Raw genomic sequence first — 21,277 nt, 5'->3', positions numbered from 1 at the left:
CATGTGTTACTGATCCATACTGCATGACTCTAGTAGTGCATCCTGTAAAACTGAGCACGTGTTACTGATCCATACTGCATGGTTCTAGTAGTGCATCCTGTAAAACTGAGTCCATGTGTTACTGATCCATACTGCATGACTCTAGTAGTGCATCCTGTAAAACTGAGCACGTGTTACTGATCCATACTGCATGACTCTAGTCGTGCAAACTGAGCACGTGTGTTACTGATCCATTACAGAATGGTTCTAGTAGTACATCCTGTAAAACTGAGCCCATGTGTTACTGATCCATACTGCATGACTCTAGTAGTGCATCCTGTAAAACTGAGCACGTGTGTTACTGATCCATACTGCATGGTTCTAGTCGTGCATCCTGTAAAACTGAGCCCGTGTGTTACTGATCCATACTGCATGGTTCTAGTAGTGTATCCTGTAAAACTGAGCATGTGTGTTACTGATCCATACTGCATGGTTCTAGTAGTGCATCCTGTAAAACTGAGCACGTGTGTTATTGATCCATACTGCATGACTCTAGTCGTGCATCCTGTAAAACTGAGCCCATGTGTTACTGATCCATACAGCATGGTTCTAGTAGTGCATCCTGTAAAACTGAGCACGTGTGTTACTGATCCATACTGCATGACTCTAGTAGTGCATCCTGTAAAACTGAGCACGTGTGTTACTGATCCATACTGCATGACTCTAGTCGTGCATCCTGTAAAACTGAGCACGTGTGTTACTGATCCATACTGAATGACTCAAGTCGTTTATCCTGTAAAACTGAGCACGTGTGTTACTGTTATATTACGGTGCAATTCGTTTATTATCATATTATACAGTTGTTTAATGTCTAGTTCGTCAATAGACCAGAATATTGCTCCCTCCGTGCTGGGGACAGGTCGGAGTGTTCCATTGTCCAAGGCCAGTCGCCGATGACAATAGATCACGTTGAGCTGTTCCCTGCACTGAGGGGAGAATTGATATGGTTTGTTGACTAATCAACTAAATAACTGTTTTATTACATAAATTCATTTCAAAATTTAGGACTATCTCCCTCATGCATAGCTCTTATCCTTAGACGAATTTGACTCCACTTTTTTTGGCACGCTGTTTTTGGCTATAATACATGTAGCTCTAAAACTTCATTGTTATTTCGGATGTCAAACATTTCGGTTGAGCATCACTGAAAAGACATTATTGTCGAAATGCGCATCTGGTGCATCAAAATTGGTACCGTTTAAGTTTTACATAATGTATATGGGCAGTGGTTTGATTTTGTCAAAGGAAAGTTTTTAAGTTATCAATTCTATTATACATTTGAAACTTAAAAAATTGCGGATGTGTCAATTATATATATTAGATTTACATGACTATAATGTCGCAAAAAATATACAGTGGACTTTCAATCGTATTTATAATTGCCTTTTTAAAAAATGGTAACTTATAGAAAATAATACTTTTCTGAAAGCAGTATGCCATCAACACATTCAGTGACGTTTTGATTGAATTCTATGCATCTCTAGAGTCCATGCTTTCCAAAAGATTAAGTAGATCTCCTTCCTGAAGCGCTGGGAATCTCGCCGAAGCTGTCATGTTTGTTGTCATCTATACATTAGTGTATAAATTTGAAACGAATACCGCTATTTCCGAAATACATTTCCGGTCCAATAGACATCCGGTCCAACATTCATAATCTAGTATTAACTGGTAGTCCAACATATCGCTTTAGAGTTTCTTGTATATTCCAGATAGATACATATACAGAAGAAATAGTAAAAAATACTTCATATAAAACAACAAAATCTGTCGCATTAGCCAATAAAAGCATTACATTTACTCATCGCTGCAGTAGGAGTATCACTGTTTATGCATGTGCGAGTGTTTAACTTTATTTGTCGTGAGACAATAGGCATTAATCTGCACCACTTTCACTGTTAACGCACGGGGAAATAGATCGTTGAAGCCAATGGTGAATAATGTGACTTGGTTAACATAGAATCCCCTTAAGCTTTGTATAACAGAAACAAATTTTTCTTGATTTGTTTATTCTTCTCTAACTGCCACAGTAGCTCTGGAGCAATTATGTCATCATACGTTGGGATCACGAAACCGGGACCGCGTATCAATAAAATTCCCCCCAATACATATCCTGCATTCATATTCCCAGAAAGTCAACAACACTATGACTATGTGTATGTTTTAACGCATTCGGTCTGCGTAAATATCAATTCGATTGATATTGTAATATCGACTATTTACGATATCTTGCATTGAATTGTTGACCAATGCCGTTTGATTTAATAAAACTATGACTTTCACGGTTTGACACAATGGCAATCCCTTATTTGTAGTATTTATAACATTGCATAAGAGTTGCCCTTGTAATTGTAATAAAACAACAAAATCAATCATTATTTTTTCGACCCAATATTTGCTCATTAGAATACGTGAAAAACAAACCTTTGTCCATATAGAGCTGGATGTCAAGTGAATTTTTGCGAGCTAACAAAAGACCTTTCGAAAGATAGTATCTCTATATTTTATACGATAGAAAATGTACAGGTACGTATTGAATTGGAAAAAGTGTTGATTTGATGATCTTTTTGAGATTTTATACGCCAACAGGAGCTCCGTTCAATTTTACGTTCTGAACAGAAAGTGTAAACCACCTTAGTTGACTTGAATCTTTTTGGTACTGTGTAGTATTTTAACAACCAAAGAAACAGAGATATCAGATTACAATTTATATCACAACTTGTGTGCACAACGATGCTTAATTCTTAAGTATGCGTTTTCGTGAATGTTGCAAGATAACCTCCGAGGTCAAGAAATGTTAACACCAAGGCTTTCTAATTGAAAACAAGAGCTTTATTTCTACTACCACAGTTAAAAAAAATATACAGCTGATCAGCTACGTCACTTCGTGATGGCTATTCCGTGTTACTCCCCATTGTTTGCACCCTGGAAGAACTTGTCATGACAGCTTCTGAACCGAACCTATATTTATTACTGAACGTACTCTGATGTTATTTTATATATTGTGTTATCAGCCAACCAAAAAGTGTAAAAACATTAGGAAGGATCGCAGAACAGCCATAAATCATACATTTAACAGTTGTTTTAAGGCAATACACAACGTCTTATCGGGTCAAGGACGTGGACCGATATGGTGGCAATAAGCATTACATTTAAAACCCTTATATTTATTGTTCTTGTGGAAAGTTTGATATGTATCGCTGTTATGCTGATCTTTAGATGACGTCATCGACATACAGCAAAGTAATGGCCGCAGTATTTGTTTTATTTCAACAATAACCGTAGTAAAATAACTGATATCCGTCCTTGCAGCTCACACAACATTGAATTTTACCAATTTGTAACATCATATTGAAATATATGCTCTAACGATTCAGTTTCCAATTAAAAAATATTTGTTTGGTCTGTTCGTAAAGTTTGTTCCATTTAAAAACACATACATCACGTCAAAAATATAGCCAAATTATGATGTTTTTGATGAGGATAGTATATATTCATATCATTTTGTCTTTGTTAGTTGAGCGATCAGATGTTACGTGCGATACAGTCATCACCAACATCGACGTTAGACCCGACTCAAAAAACGACGGAGTTTGTCTGTGTAGAAGCAGAAAATCACAACAAAAATACACATTGGCTTGCTTCATTGTACTGTGTTTGGCGGTCACGTGGGTTGCAAGCACCCAACTATGTCAGCAGACCTACATTCCCAATCAGTTTCATTCTCCTCTACTCTGTATGTATTTCTGGACAGCGTGGCTGATTCTATTCTACCCCATCTATATCGCTATTGAGCTTATTGTGTCCAAAGGAAACTTTCCTGTTGGACAAAGTTTGAGGTAAGCTTGAAATAAAAATCCTGTATCTACATCTGTAGATAAATTCATTATGCGCCATGAGGTAAAATTAATTATAAATCGCTGGATAAGATTGATTAACACTAGATTGATTGCATATTGATTAACGTCCCTCTCAAGAATTTATATGGCGCTAGAAAAAATGATTATATTTCACTCTAGATAAAAAGATTGATGGATCTTTAGATAAATAACTGCAGGTCACTAGATCAGTGATTATAGATCACTAGACAAGATTGATCATAGATCACTAGATAACTATGATTAAATGTCACTAAATAAGATTATCACCAATCACTAGATAAGTTATCATAGAACACTATATAAATGTGATGACAATGTGACTAAATCACGGAGTGGTTGTCATAGTTGTAGAGTCATCAACTCAACTGCTGTCGTAAACTTGACATCTATTTAAAATAGTGTACAAGCAGATGTATTGATTTACCACATATTTACCCCTTTAATCAGTGGACATTACTCATACGATAAATTATTCGTATCCCAAAGTAGGTGTTCTTACGCCGCGTGACGTAATGTACATAAAAACTGGATCAGGGTGACGTGATTTCAAAAAAAAAAAATCTTTAAAAATTGATGAAGTGGCACAGTTGTTAAATTCTTCAAAATTGGGGGGGGGGGTGAATTTATATCTGAAGTAATTAGTCACGATCGAGGGAATAGACCTGTCATTTTCATTATCTAGCCTAGTTATCCTCTCGACAAAATGAAATATCCTGCAGCTCGGCACTACATACAACCCCTGATCATGTTTTGTATGGATCATAAAATATTCTCATTGATCAAGAAAACAAAAATACATTGAAAGAAAAAAATCTTGCATTAGGTGACATGAACTGAAATCATTTTTCTTAAAACTCAAAATAACCGGTTTATTGACACACACCCGTCATAACTGATGATGTCTTACTGTGTAAATCTGTCTCAGTGTTGGAAAACCCGATAGTTCACATTAGGAAGCGAATATACATGCTGGAAAATTCATCGTCAACATTCACACAAACAAATCCAAATAAAGACAGCGCGTCATCTATGGCACAGATTCGGATGACCGACTTATTCATGAATAATCACACAATTCCAAAACAAAATTATCATAATCAATGTATTTCACGACAACCATGACCTAAGTACGTTAGTTTGAGTTTCGAAAAGACTTCAAAAATCCTACCTTCTTATAGCAATGATCTGATATCTTTCCAGAGAGAACCTGTATATTTACGGACCGTACAGATTTCATCTTGGTCACTTTGCTTTCAAAACAAGCACACTGTGCTTTCTGTGGGGTACCACATGTTACTCGTATGTTCGTGCTTTGGACCCAAGTTTCCTGGAAGCCACGGATATATCTGCATTATTTTCCACCAACCACAACTTTGCTTACATGCTGTCTTGGATCGTTTTATTTGAGAAATTTGTGCCACTTCGGGTAAATATATATAACATATATGATAATATATTTACATTTACTCTTTGACCCTGTGATAAAATGTATTGGAGAGTTTTGAAGGATATTTGATTATAAATGCAAAGACCGAATTATTGTAAATCTGTTTGGCGTATGAACACTGTCGAGGATGTTGTCTCAGCCTATAGGAACCGGTGATTTTGTAGTCATAATGGCTAGTAGGGGTCTGTAATATACAACATCCTAATAAAATTATTATTATCATCATTAGGGGAGGGTAAGGTATTGACCTCTACTATTATTATTACAGACAAAATTATCAGTTCCTGTGCTTGGCCTCACGTGTACAGAATGAAAACGAAGTTTAGTTGTCTATTCCCGTCTGAGACAACACAGGTGCTCCGCATTCGATGCCAGAGAAATTTATCATACTTCTAATGCGGTTAAAAGTACGAAATATTAATCCAAGTGTTGGAATTTTCAACAATTTCTCTTTCAGTAATTGTACTTTCAATTTCTCAAAGTGACAACATGACCGATTAGCACCTAAAGTGACTATACCTACGCTGTTTACAGTTAGATAGATTTGAAAAGATACGGAATGTTTAAACCCAGTTCAGATTGTACAACTTAATTATTAAATTGAGGTTTATGATATATAATTGAAAATCAATTCAAGAATTGAACTTTTATATTTTTTCAGCATTGCGCACTCTTTTCTTTTACGTTACGATGTCACACTTTTGTATTCCATGGCTGTTCCTTTAATCGCTACTTACCCAAAAGAATTAGGCGGGTGATTTAAGATATAAATGAAAAATGCACACATTAAAAAGGGTTTCAAAACGCTAACACGGTGTTATTCAATTTGTATATACACACCGTTGCAGTTATGAGACTGGATATATCTGTTCGTAAAGTATCAAATGCTTGTTTTGTATTAAATGTTTGTTTTGGCGATGTTCTGTTCTTTTTGTTTAATTACATACCTATGCTTTATAATCCAAAATACTAGTAAATAAATCTCTCAGCAATTGGCTCTTTGTTTTCTAATTAAAAATACATTCAATTTGCAAGAATTGACCATACTGATATTACACAATGCTCATTTGTTTTTGGATTTTGTCAGTCCTTCAACTAGTGCCAACTTCCTTCTTCTTGTTACAAACATTCTCGATGAATGTACATGTATATTTGTTCCATTGTGGTGGGTTTTTGTTTTGTTTTAAATGATCGATTTATATACCGATGCTTACGCCGATTGCTTAATGTCCTAATTCAAAGTTCTACCTCCACAATACAACTCATTTGCACAAGACGAAAGTAATCAAACTGTCAGAATGAGTTAAAGACGGAAGTTAGCGTTCAGGCTGTGACAAGTCTAAGGAGTATTGAGCTAACATTTACTGCCCGTTGTGGACTTACGATATCTAGCATTTACTGCCCGTTGTGGACTTACGATATCTAACATTTACTGCCCGTTGTGGACTTACGATATCTAACATTTACTGCCCGTTGTGGACTTACGATATCTAACATTTACTGCCCGTTGTGGACTTACGATATCTACCAGAGAAAGAAACAAGCTGTCGTCAAACTGGAGGTGATCAAACGAAGTATCAATAAATGGACATTTTGTAAGCAGTATTATCGTTAGTACCTACCATAGACAGACGGCGATGTGGTTTTGTAGACATTTACTAATACTAGTTAATAGTAACGCACGGCAAACGATGGCGCACAAAAAGGGAGCAGGATAGGTCACCTGACTCATACTGGTGACCTACTGAAAGAACCTTGCCTTAAAAAGGCGTGCTTTTAATGCTTTTCAGAATTCAGTTGACATTACCTTGATTTCCATTCTATTTTCTTTCTATAACTTTTTTATGTCCCCCTTCAAAGAAGAGGAGCATATTGGTTTGCACCTGTCGGTCGGCCGGTAGACCACATGCTGTCCGCTCAAAATCTTGAGAACCATTCACTTGATAATTATGATATTTCATGTGGGTTGGTTATGAGTAGAAGAGGACCCCAATTGTTTTTGAGTTCAAAAGGTCAAGGGTCAATCTACTCTGGACATAGGAATATAATGTCCGCTAAATATCTTAAGAACCCTTTGCTTGACAGACATCAAACTTGGCACACTGGCACATCCTAAGGCGTAGATGACCCCTATTGATTTTGAGGTCACATGGTCAAAGGTCAAGGGTCAAACTGAACATAGGAATACACTGTCCGCTCAATATCTTGAGAACCCTTTGCTTGACAGACATCAAACTTGGTACACTGTTACATTTTCAGGAGAAGATGACCCATATTGATTTTGAGGTCAAAGGTCAATAGTTGAATTGGACATATTAATATATTGTCTCCTATATTTTAAGAATTATTTGCTTGATTGACACCAAACTTGGTACACTGGTACAGCATAAGGAGTAGATGACCCCTATTGATTTTTAGGTCACATGGTCAATCCACTCTTGACATAGGAAGATATTGTCTGCTCAATATTTTGAATTGATGATACTACATATACTATCAATTAAATGACGTGTGTGTATAACCCTTTTCAATTTTGCACCATGGGGGACATATGTGTTTTACAAACATCTCTTGTTGATTCTTGATTGCATCGAACAGGTAATTGTGTATCGACGCAGATAATTTTATAGATGTAAGATTTTATGTCATACCGTTTTTTAATTTCATTTAATTGTTTGGTTTTTTTTATTGCTGCTTTCCTCACCGCTACCCTTGTAAAGCGCCCTAGAGTAATTTGTTTTATATAAGGCGCTATATACATTTTATTTATTATTATCATTATATTTCCGCGGTATGTTGTCAAGATATCTCCAGAGCATGAATTTTAAACATTTTCTCTTATCGACATTGGCGTTGTTCAAACGATCTTTCTTTGAATATAAAATAACGGTATGGACACAACGTACGGAGACAGAAAGTGCAGTTCCTACATACTACAAAATTTCGTATATTATATAGGCTTTTGGCCATTTGTAGTAGATTACACCTTTATCCACAGGTATTTGCACTGATTTTGTCCACTTCCGGAATTGTGCTGTTTGCCTACGCCGACGGATTTGGTTCACATTCAACGTGGGGTGTTGTTTTATCAGTCTGCTCATCAGCATCTTTGGCAATCTTTAAGGTGGTACAAATTTACCTTATTAAGAAAATACGCTAAATAATTATACATGTGTATACCATTTACTTGTCTTATTAAATGTTGTCATCTTCGTGAACTTTTCACATTTTCGACTTCAACAAAACTTGACATAATAAAGCATTCCTATGTAAAGGGCTTTCACGTTTCTTCAAATAAAGGGTTATGTTCTTTCTGTCGGGTGGTTGTTGATTGATTGTATATTGTTTAACGTCCCTCTCGAGAATCTTTCACTCATATGGAGACGTCACCATTGCCGATGAAGGGCTGCAAATTTAGGCCTATTCTCGGTGTTTATGACCTTTGAGCAGGGAGGGATCTATATCGTGTCACACATGCTAAGACACGGGACCTTGGTTTTTTTACGGTCTCATCCGAAGGACCGCCACATTCAGTCACCTCTTTCGATAAGCAAGAGGTACTGAGCACATATTCTAACCCAGATGTATTGAAGCATTTGACGAATGAAAACCTTTAATTTATGAACCTCTCACAAAAGTAAAAAATGTGTAGGATCACCAGGAATCGATATCAGTCACCGCTTCCTTCAGTATATTTATTTGATATATATTTGACCAGTTCAGAACCGGATATTATCCTGAGGAAAATCAGATTTCTTAAAGAATGAAATTTCCTTGGAATTTCATATAGAATCTTAAAATTCCTTCAAGATATTTACATTTTCCATCAGGAATTTTTTCTCCATTTCATTTTGGTGCATACATTGAACTATCCTCACCTTTAGCCGATTTGATGAAATGTGGATACTTTTTCGGTTGAAAAATAAACCCCATCATGAAGAGCTTTACTGCGACATGAAGAACATTACGCTTCGGATAATATTGTAACGATTGTAACCGAAGTCCGTCAGTTTATTAGAAAGATAATTATTACACATTATTTTCCAAGACAGGTTCTGTTCAAGAAATGGATTGGATGCGTCAGCTTCGGGCAGCTTTCCATGTTTTTATCCATCATGGGTAAGTATGATAATTTACTTATTGATTACGAATGAGACATCTGTGTAATACGACAGGTGTCTTATTACTTCCGTCATTAACAACATCCAATATTGCTGTGTAGGTACACAGATGCCGCAGATTAAAAGACGTTTCATACTACCAATTTCCGGTCCTGAGTTTTGAAAATTCGTTGATTTCTCTCTTAATAAACACTGATGTTCATTTCGCTTACGTTCAGAATTAGGGCCATACTATACTTTTAATGAGCCTGTTTATAGGGTTTTCACTGGATCTCGACAATACGTAAAATAAATCCATATTGTCTGCTGTGATCTACAAATACATACAAACGCCAGTAGAATCCATATTGACATTAAACTTATTGAGCCCGATTTTTATCATTACTAAGGCAGATCTGAAGAATATCAAAGAACCGTATGCCAATTTCATTCATATTCACGGAACATAGAATCGCCCAATCATCCACAATTTATGAAATATTAAATGTCATTTAATGATTTATTAAGTGAACATCCTCCTTTAGATAATCTACAGACTGTCCACGTTTCCCTCAATAAATATTTTAGACAAAGAAACAAAATATAAACCGTATTTACATTTTATAACAAAATCGAATATTTCTTCCGATATCGATTACAAAACAATGTAGACAATGGATACACATGTACATGGATTTATATAATACTTGTGTGTGTGTGTAAAATCAAACTATACCACACAGATACTTATATATACATATATATTTGTATAATCCACGGACTCAAGACTGATTTTTCCCTCGAATGATTGGACATTTATTTTATCTTTATCATTAACAAAGGCCAAATCCGGAGGCGCTCTGTGTACAGTAAAATAATAGAATATATCACTCCAGATCATTCAGCGAACTTGCATCATCGTTACATGTTAAAAGGATCACACTACGGGAGCTGTCGAGAAGACTAGGTGTGGTGCTTCACTATACATCCCACAGAATAATCAATGTTTTACTTTGATCTGTCGAATTGAAAACATTTTTAACCTACATGTTATGAGATTGATCACTGTTCGTTATCTTCACTTTGCATGTATAGGCCTGTCGTTCAAATTGTTGCGTTTGTCAAAACTGGCTGTTATAAATGTGCGTAAATGAAGGTACCGGGACACAATAACAGTTTTGTTCTAGTGCGGACTATGTTCCGTCATTCCATTAGAATAAATTACTGGACTATGCTCTTGTATATTTTTTTATTCGTGTGTACGTGAAAAAAAAAAAAACCCATTTTCGCCATGCATCAGACAGACTATGATTCTGTATGTGAAGCAGTCTATTTATAGGTCACTATTTCTGCATGTAACACAAGGGCGTAACTAAAGAGGATGAGGACACGTGCTCTCCCACTTTCAGAAAGGGTGGGGGCGGGGGATAAGTGTATTTGTCTTCCCACCTACCTCTACTTGCAAAGTTTTAAAAATATATGTACGTCTTTTTGCGAAGCACAATTTGAAAAAAAAACCTTTAAGCACTTTCTTGAAATATTTCGACCGTGTCGCCAGTCTTCTTCAGTTCTGTAACACGCGTTGTCTCCAAGTTTGCACTGGGCAGTTTATAAAACTTTATCAATCTACTGGTATGAATTAAGAATCTTCAAGATTATTCTGTAAATCTCGTTAACCTTTCTATGGACAATTTTAAAATAGGGAAACTATCACCAACTAGAAAACTGACACGGTCAGCAAGGGCCCCGCTGAGGGTTATTAGAGGAAAGTGACATTTGTATTTGATATAGCAATGTTTGGGGCTGGTATATATATATATATATATATATATATATGTTAGAATTAATAATATTCAAAGATACATTGGAATGCAAATTTGTGAAAAAGGAATCATGAAGCATATTTATGAGAGACTGATGCAAAAAATTACCTCTGTTTGACACACACTCATTCACTCAAACACAACGGAGTGCAACTAAATCCCATTGTAATAGGGGATTCTAAATGGATAACTGGTACAAAATGTGGTACATATTATTCGAAAAGGATTATGAATTTGACATATTGATGTCTAGGAAAAGGAAAAAAAACATCGGGGGTCTAAGCGTTTGCAAACACAGTGTTCTACATTTTTAAAAATAGAAATCTATAGAATATTTCTTTACATACATAGGTGATACAGTTTCCATTATTCCTAGCAGAAATATACCATGTATGCGCTAAAAAAATTCATAAGCAAATATCAAAACACTCCCGTAGAAAATGTGGACCTTACCGTCAACAAGCGCAGTGAAACACGCCATTTCGAGATTTTCACCGACGAAAGTTCGGTAACAGTAATGAATAAGATACACTCATGTGACTTTCTTTATTAAAAGGAACAGTTCTCTAAGGTGTAACGTGCAATTAGTACATAATTTAATAATTATGAAGCAGTTTCCCTTTGCAACCGGATATAAGAAATTTTATTTCGTATTCCGATCCCGATCGAGAGTTGTTGACTGGGAATGACAAGTTAATTCAATATACATGTAACATCAAACAATTTTTATATCACATTAAAAAAGAACTCAAAATATACACATTGTTGTAGAGTTATTTGTTTGGAATTTTTCTATATCAATACAATAAATTCCATATATAATTCAAATTGAATTATCTCCCTTAGACAGTGGTAAAGAGATACAGTCATAATAAGTAAGATGATGACATACAAAGTGATATGACTCCAAAATCTATAGGTGTCTTCCTCTTATTGTAAAGTATTTCTGTAAAGATATTGAAAACTGTACAATGAAAACTGTTTGAGTTATCGTTTCACAAAGAAAGTGTTCATAATAACAAAGATGATGACATACATACAGACAGACATACAAAGTGACATGACCCCAAAATCAATAGGTGTTTTTCTCTTATTGTAAAGTATTTCTGTACAAAATTTGAAAACTGCACGATAAAAATTGTTTGAGTTATCGTGTCACAAATAAAGTGTCGACGGACAGATGGACAGACGGTAAATATGATTACTACAGGGCTTCCCGCATTTCAAGTGGGGCCCTAACTACTTTTACATATACCTTCACAAAATATCAAACGGTCCTCAACCACATGGTACGATGTATTTATGTATTTTCTATTAAGCATTATGCTGTCCAGAGCACTTTGAAATGGTACCCGATCCTTGGTTACAATAGGTCAAGTTCGAAAAATAATTTAAAAACCTTTCAGATAATAGAATTTTATTTAAATAAATTCAGATACGTAATTGAATAATCACAATATTGTTGCAAAGCTAGCGCCCTATCACACCGGTTCATTACCTCGCGTTACACCAAAACTAAAAACGAGCGCCCTAGCACACCAGTTCATTACCTCGCGTTACACCAAAACTAAAAACGAGCGCCCTTTCACACCAGTTCCTTACCTCGCGTTACACCAAAACTAAAAACGAGCGCCCTTTCACACCAGTTCCTTACCTAGCGTTACACCAAAACTAAAAACGAGCACCCTTTCACACCAGTTCCTTACCTCGCGTTACACCAAAACTAAAAACAATCGCCCTTTCACACCAGTTCCTTACCTCGCGTTACACCAAAACTAAAAACAATCGCCCTTTCACACCAGTTCCTTACCTCGCGTTACACTAAAACTAAAAACGAGCGCCCTTTCACACCAGTTCCTTACCTCGCGTTACACCAAAACTAAAAACGAGCGCCCTTTCACACCAGTTAATTACCTCGCGTTACACCAAAACTAAAAACGAGCGCCCTTTCACACCAGTTCATTACCTCGCGTTACACCAAAACTAAAAACGAGCGCCCTTTCACACCAGTTCATTACCTCGCGTTACACCAAAACTAAAAACGAGCGCCCTATCACACCGGTTCATTACCACGCGTTACACCAAAACTAAAAATGATGCACAGAATAGATTGCTTTTAGAACAATGTTGTATTTTTCTAATTTCAAAAAGGCCTTGGAAATCTGCTCACATTGTGGCCAGTGTTAATCACCTTACAGTACACGGAGATCGAGTACATAAAGGCCAGCGTACCTTGGACCTACCTTTTCGGAACAGCTGCCTTAATGATAGGTAAGTTTAATTTACTGCCAAAGCAAGGGTTGTTAGCAAACGATCTGAATTACAGTGCCGTGCATGAATTTACCATCAAAGACAAAATACTAATAATTATTTGTAGTATACAATGTCACCACACGAGACAGCACTGAAGTTTGAATCGGTACATGTACGTGAACGGCCAGTGATTGATAAGCAAGATGATGATTAAATCATTTAAGGAAGTTTCCAACAAGGGATGAACATCCTATATATCTCCGATATTTCAAATGTTTCATTAGAGGTATCGGATATTTCAATTAGCAGATTATCCCAGATCCTTGACTGAAATGCACTCACTACTTCAAGAGACTTACAAACGATTATCACTGGTCCAAAATAAGTCAATGATATTACTCGTTTGTAAAAACGGAAAACTGAATACAATGATACATCTCAAAGAATACAAAACTTGTAGCGTCTTTTATTTCGAGTGTACTTTGATTCGACATATGAATGAGAGTGAGTATTGTTAAAAGATAAAACGTCGTCGATGTTTTCTTATTCAGAAGGTTGTGAATAAATTTTCCTTCATAAGAAGGTCAGCTAATAAAGCAGCACAATTCAGGCCCTTACTGGATTTCCAAATACTGTTGGAAAACATGATCACCAAAGCCTGCGTAGATATTGTCAATGAGAAAATCCAACATCTCTTTAATATCAAACTTCATAGTACTTGTATGTAGAATCTTCTTCTTCCAATAATCTGCATTCCACCTCTGGTGTATTGTCGCAGATGACTATTTACAAATGCCCATGGGAACCACCGTGCTAGCAAACTGTACGGTGAATATTTACATCAGGTGCAGGTGCGGTTAAAAGCCATAACTGGTATGGTAGTTTGTACAGCTAAAACATTTTGGTATTACGGAAGGGCGGTAATCTGGAGGTTGTCTTTGAATCGTCGGTGTGTGTATAATTTGAATGATATGAATATTTCCGAGTTCCAGTTTTATTGAAGAAGCAGCTGTTTATGATGTTAAGATGCATATTCCTTAATTTACCGTGAGTAATGGTGGTGTGTGTTCAGTGTTGAGAAGTCGTACGTTTTGATGCTGTTAATTTTGGAAATTGTGCTTTCAAAAGTAAATGGTTTTAGCTCGCCGGAACGAGAGTCCGCAGAGCTATTGTCATGACCCTGGTGTCGGCGTCAAACTTTAAGGGGAAACCCGTTAACCTGAGCTATATCTTTTGAACCAAGGGGGATAGAGTTTTGATATTTCACATATAGATGTCTCATGAAGAGACATTTGTTTTAGTACCAAGACTTTTGACACAGTGACCTTTACTGTGGACCTTGACCTACTTTTTAAAAAAAAAACTTTAACCTTGGCTCTATCTATTGAACCAAAGGGGATATTTTTGAAATTTCACATACACATGCCCTATAAAGAGAACTTTCTCTAAGTACTATGATTTTTGATTTTGTTATCTTTACTGTTTATTTTTTAAAAAAAAGTTTAAACTGGACTATATCTTTCGAACCTAGGGGACAGGGATTTGATATTTAAATGCCCCATGACCAGCTTTGAATATGGTATCAAAGCTTTTGACATAGTGACCTTGGACTTTGACCTATTTTTCAAAACCTTATCCATTTGAACTAAAGGGAAATAAAACATAAACAGGTTAAGTAATGTAGAGTCATGCTTCTTGGCGAGCTATGTTGTCTTCTGACAACTCTTGTATTTTTATGGAAGTGTTGAGAACCAACATTTTATTTACACCATTTCTTGCACATGTCGTACTATACGTCAGAAATTTCTCTTTCACAGCAATTTTAAAAATCTTTCGTGAGTAGTAAACATGAGGACTTTGTAGACGATTTACTGAACTCTGTCATACATCTCTGTAAGGGTTTTTGTGAAGTTTTTAATTCCAGTATAGATACGGATAACTCGTAATCATTCATCGCATTGACTGAATCAAAACGTGATTTTGAAGAATTTCGTCTTTTGAAAGGAACTTCGAGTAGAAGTTAGGTTATAAAACGTGGAATTAAAACTGTAATAATGAGCTTTGTATGTTGTTACAAGCTTTGGCAACTGGAATCAATACAAACATGTATTTCTCGTATTACGTATACAATTCTTTCAACACATCTGGTTTACTAAACACAGAGAGAGATATGGTACGCACTTTTGTTTTAACGTGTCTAATATGAGAATTTGATATTCTCTTTTTTACATCCATTCTGACAAAGTGTCAAGTATTTAGCTCAACACTTATCACGATCTTCAACAGAGATCGGATTATGGAGAAATATAAATGTCGTTTTTAATTCTTCATTAGTGTCTTTCTACAAAACACAGGACAAAAACCGCTTCTTACGAAAACGTATTTTTATTTAATGATTATATCCAAGATTCATCAATATCATAGATAGATTTAACTTTTCTATAGCTTTACATCATCGAATTGTTACGGGAGGCTTCTAATACATATTATCAACAAATTAGTCAACTGACTGATCCTATTTTTATTCTGGAATTACTCACACAATGCATTACATCGTTACTGTCTTGTAATTACTCACACAATGCATTACATCGTTACTGTCTTGTAAATTACTCAAAAAGTATGACATCGCTACAGTTTGTAAATTACTCACATAATGTATGACATCGTTACTGTCTTGTAAATTACTCACACAATGCATTGCATCGTTACTGTCTTGTAAATTACTCAAAAAGTATGACATCGTTACAGTTTGTAAATTACTCACACAATGTATGACATCGTTGCTGTCTTATAAATTACTCAAAATGTATGACATCGTTACTGTCTTGTAAATTACTCAAAAAGTATGACATCGTTACAGTTTGTAAATTACTCACACAATGTATGACATCGTTGCTGTCTTATAAATTACTCAAAATGTATGACATCGTTACTGTCTTGTAAATTACTCACACAGGTATGACATCGTTACTGTCTTGTAAATTGCTCAAATTGTATGACATCGTTACTGTCTTATAAATTACTCAAAATGTATGACATGGTAACTATTTTGTAAATTACTCACACAATGCATTGCATCGTTACTGTCTTGTAAATTACTCAAAAAGTATGACATCGTTACAGTTTGTAAATTACTCACACAATGTATGACATCGTTGCTGTCTTATAAATTACTCAAAATGTATGACATCGTTACTGTCTTGTAAATTACTCACACAGGTATGACATCGTTACTGTCTTGTAAATTACTCACACAATGCATGACATCGTTACTGTCTTATAAATTACTCACACAATGCATGACATCGTTACTGTCTTGTAAATTACTCACACAATGCATGACATCGTTACTGTCTTGTAAATTACTCACACAATGCATGACATCGTTACTGTCTTGTAAATTACTCACACAATGCATGACATCGTTACTGTCTTGTAAATTACTCACACAATGCATGACATCGTTACTGTCTTGTAAATTACTCACACAATGCATGACATCGTTACTGTCTTGTAAATTAGAAGAACATGATATGGTTTAATTCTTGTTCAATACCTACATTAAGTATCCTGTATTCAGTAATTGGTTTGATTGTAGTTTTTCAGTTTTTATCAAACTACACTGAATGCTTGACGAATGAACTTGTGACTGGCCTTGGAATGGTGGTGGCGATCCCAATGTGTGGAGGTAGGGAACGAAGAGTTTCTTAATCAGCATGCAATAATTCTAATGTCATTTATTACAATTGTTTTGATTGGACAAAAATAAAGCTGAACAAGAGTTTGTACATCAATAAATCCGAAAACGCGATGTATTCGTACATGTCTGAAAACAAATAACATAGTGCGGGGAAACTATTCAAATTTTTGCAATTTTTAATAAAGTGAATGAATTGGAATTATAAGAATCAAACATTCTTTTTGAAGAATTTATCGATGTGTAAACTCCGGACATTTTACTCACAAACTTAACATAAAAGTGCTTTGCACTTTTATTCAGTTTGTGAGTAAAATGTCCGGAGTTTACACATCGATAAATTCTTCAAAAAGAATGTTTAATCCTATATTGAGTAGTGTTTATACGCAATTATAAACGAACAGTTCTTTGGAGGAACTCTAGATTGTAATCTACAGAATGTATATGATGTGAATAATTTGCTGATAATGATTGTATAATTAATTTTGAAAAAGCTATCTTTCAGTTATTTTGCGCAATGATTGAAATTTGGTTGGTTGTATGAAAGGTGATGATAACGAACAGTGGTTCACCTCATAACTCCTATAAGCAATACAAAACAGAGAGTTGGGCAAACACGGACCCCTGGAAACACCAGAGGTATATTGTTTAACGTCCCAGATGGAGACGTCACCATTTCTGGTGAAGGACTGTAAAATTTAGGCCCATGCTCGGTCCTTACGACCTTTTGAACAGGAAGGGATCTTTATCGTGCCACACCTGATGTGACACGGGGCCTCGATTTTGCGAACTCATCCGAAGGACCGTGCCCCATTTAGTCGCCTCTTACGACAAGCAAGGGATACTGAGGACCAATTCTAACTCGGATCCCCCATTATAAGAGTATTGTTACGCTCTTAGAAATAAAATGTTCCTTAGAGATTAAATTAGGGAAATACCCACATTTCTTTTCGATTAAAACAACAAAAACTCTTACAAATACCTGGAACTTAACATGTCTAATATTCAATGTCTTAAAACACACCCGAAACGCCCTGTGACGCTCATGCATTATGTCAAGTGTGTGTCTGATAGATACATGTAACGCAATAAACATAAGAATTGTTTCAAACAAAAACCTATGAAACACATCTAGATGAAAGTACATCTAGAACACCATTTATTAAACCCCATCACATTTTCCTACCTCCGTTTTTTGGCCATTTGGCAAACAATTACCCAGTAAACAATAATTTGATCAACTTGACTAAAGTATGTTTGTAATGTTACTAGCTTTACATGTTTTGTATATTCATGCATATTTTATTCATAAATATTGAAAAACAGAAGTTCGATTTCTTTGTAGCAAGTGTCATGAAACTAAAAATCTTTTTCAGCAACCTCTACACCTGTGTAATACTTCTTTTTGTTATATGTTCTTTGTTTAAGTGTCCGATTACATCTGGAGAAATCGTCACTTCAACGGCATGAAATTTGCTGCAGTGGTGCTGTCGACTTTGGGCCTTTTATTGGTGCTAATTCCGGACACGTGTTTCAGCGAGGTCTGCACGTCATGTGTAAAATACATGCATACAAAACCTAATGTTACACAACCTGAAAGAAGGACAAGGAGATATGGGAGAGAAATTAATCGAGCGTAAACCATTCATTTATGAAGATATTGATATTAGATATTTGCGGGATACTGCAAACCACATTATTTCTCTGTCTAGCATAGGTTTATTGATTGATTATTTGTTTTATGTCCCGTCGAGGATTTTCCACTCATATTGAGACGTCACCAGTTCTACATAGGTGAAGTACCACAAATTTAAACGTATGCTTAGCGCTGGGCCCATATTTACTAAAGTTCGTAGACGTAAACGTAGCGTAAATCTAGACGCAGCGTACGTTTACGTGTGGGACGGTATTCACTAACAGTCGTAGACGTAGATTTACGTCAGAAATAAGCGTAACTCTACGTGTGCTATACTAGTACACGTAAGCTGATCGTAACTTTAAGAATAAACAAAGCAAATGGCGACTTGTCATTTTTATCGATAATTTCTTGCGTAAAGACCTTACAAACCCTCTAGATGCATATAAGCTGGTTATTAATACACAAATTAATTGTTTTTATTTAGATTATCGTTTTCTTTGAGATCATCTGCAATTGTGTGACAATTCTCAAAATTTTGAGTCCGATTTAATTTAGCTAGTGGCGGATCTCAGTCTGATTTAAAATCAAACCTCTCACTTCGCTCGATATACGAACAGTCGCTGTCCGTATATCGAGCCAAGTGCGAAATCTGATTTTAATCAGATTGGGTGGATCTAACCTTGCCTTTAGAAATAATTGGGAAGCTTTTTATTTTAGTCATGCAGGATAATTAAAAAAAGAAAGAATATTTGCCATTTATCTTATTATACAGGGCAAGTCTAGCATCTTGCAGGGAAATACATTTTTTTAATTTTCCAAACATGTTGGAATTAATGTATATATATGCAATCAAACATGCAATGTTTTAGATTTGAAACGAAGAGAGTCACTGTGTGTACAAGAATACATGGTGATCGACAGCTATAGAAAAACTATTTCTACTTATAGATATGTGATCTTTACTTTGTGGTCATAAGCAAATATTGGTAGTCCAAATAACTATTTGTTACATTGTAACTTACACAACAGGGAAATGAGCCTCTAAATAAATCTTTCTTTAAAAAAGATATGCATTTCATTCTAAGAATACAATTTAGTGTAATTTGTTTCAGAGAGCAATTGTGATGCCTACTAGTGTAGTCATGTGTAGACTTTCAATCTTTCAGAGTGCCATTTCCTATTAACTATAATCCTATAAATAGGAGTCAAACCGTCATTGATAATGCATCTATGAATCTTTCTACCATTCATGATTTGTATGTAATTGACCTTTATATGTGATCAGCTAGGTAAAAGTCTTTGCAGTGTATATTGCCAAACTCCAAGGATGATGCCTTCAACATACATATTTTTTTGTTGAAACCCCCCCCCCCCCATTTACAAAAATCTCACTGATAAAAGTTCATTTTGAAGGCTTCTCACATTAAACCGACATATGTACTAATGCTCCTCTTTACAAATTTTAACCAACCAGAAAACTTTGTTGACAAATATTTAAGATTTATTTATTTTGTCATCTTTTTAATATCAAGATGTTAAAATCATTCTAGAAATGGAAGTAATACATGTACATGTCAATATCAATAACAACATGAAAATTCATCTGAACATTTATCTATTAACAAATATAATTACATGTACATAAATGTATGCATAACAAAGCATGTACATGTACTTAATTTCACACAATCATGGCAATGGAAGATGAGCATTTCTCGGTTTCACAAAAGATTTTTCAGGCCATTACAGCATTGTACCCAATAGACCTAGAAAAATAGCATTACATTGATTTAAACAACTGTCATTACACTGCAATCAAATTTCATAAGGCTTGAAAAATACATGCAACATAATTGTTAGTTAAATAAACTGTAAAATTGTGATAATACTGATTTTATTTACAGTATATTTATCTACACCATATCTGGGAAGATATCAGCAAGTATCACCTACAATTTCTAATTTTAATGATTCATAACCCAAGAGACCATATTAAGAAAAAGATTTCAAATGACCCCAAGGTCAACTTTAGTATTTCTTCATTAACCATTCCCCTTGTAATGAAATTGGCTTCTTTCCAAAACATAAATAAATACTTTTTAACCAAGAATGGTAAGTTTCAGTTAAGGACATACACGTTTCTAAATAAAAAATAATTTTTCGTGACATTTCAGGTACAATTCACTTGCATTCTATTTTCTTTCTACAAAATTCTCAGGTTTAATTAGTCTAGAGTTAACATATTTTGATAGTTCGTGGTTGTAGCAAGTAAAAATGTAAAATCAGCTGTTATGTACTGCAGTAAGGTATATGAATGGGATTTTACTGTAGCAAAGAAAGTGAGAAAAATCTTTAGCACAATTGAGTATTGAACCTGGTACCTTTGCATTACTAGTTC

The 21,277-nt window shown here is 35.2% G+C and overlaps 1 protein-coding gene across 1 annotated transcript; it reads left to right on the top strand.

Annotated features, from left to right (window-relative positions):
• The first annotated feature begins 846 nt into the window (after positions 1-846).
• Positions 847-18,880, top strand: LOC125647008 (solute carrier family 35 member F3-like). Its single transcript, XM_048873705.2, has 8 exons — positions 847-898; positions 3,554-3,875; positions 5,118-5,343; positions 8,363-8,488; positions 9,417-9,483; positions 13,439-13,558; positions 17,142-17,231; positions 18,669-18,880. Exons 1-8 carry the CDS (start codon positions 847-849, stop codon positions 18,878-18,880), a joined length of 1,215 nt encoding a protein of 404 aa, XP_048729662.1.
• The last annotated feature ends 2,397 nt before the right edge of the window (positions 18,881-21,277 follow it).

The sequence above is a fragment of the Ostrea edulis genome, chromosome 6 (assembly GCF_947568905.1).
Source record: "Ostrea edulis chromosome 6, xbOstEdul1.1, whole genome shotgun sequence".
Classification (NCBI taxonomy): Eukaryota; Metazoa; Mollusca; class Bivalvia; order Ostreida; family Ostreidae; genus Ostrea; species Ostrea edulis.
The sequence above is the reverse complement of the archived record's forward strand: the minus strand, read 5'-3'. Positions and strand labels throughout refer to the sequence as shown.

Coding starts and splice junctions, on each gene's coding strand:
- LOC125647008 (XM_048873705.2), top strand. CDS start 847: ATGTCTAGTTCGTCAATAGACCAGAATATTGCTCCCTCCGTGCTGGGG. Junction 3,876..5,117: donor CCTGTTGGACAAAGTTTGAG/GTAAGCTTGAAA, acceptor ATATCTTTCCAG/AGAGAACCTGTATATTTACG. Junction 8,489..9,416: donor CATCTTTGGCAATCTTTAAG/GTGGTACAAATT, acceptor TTTCCAAGACAG/GTTCTGTTCAAGAAATGGAT.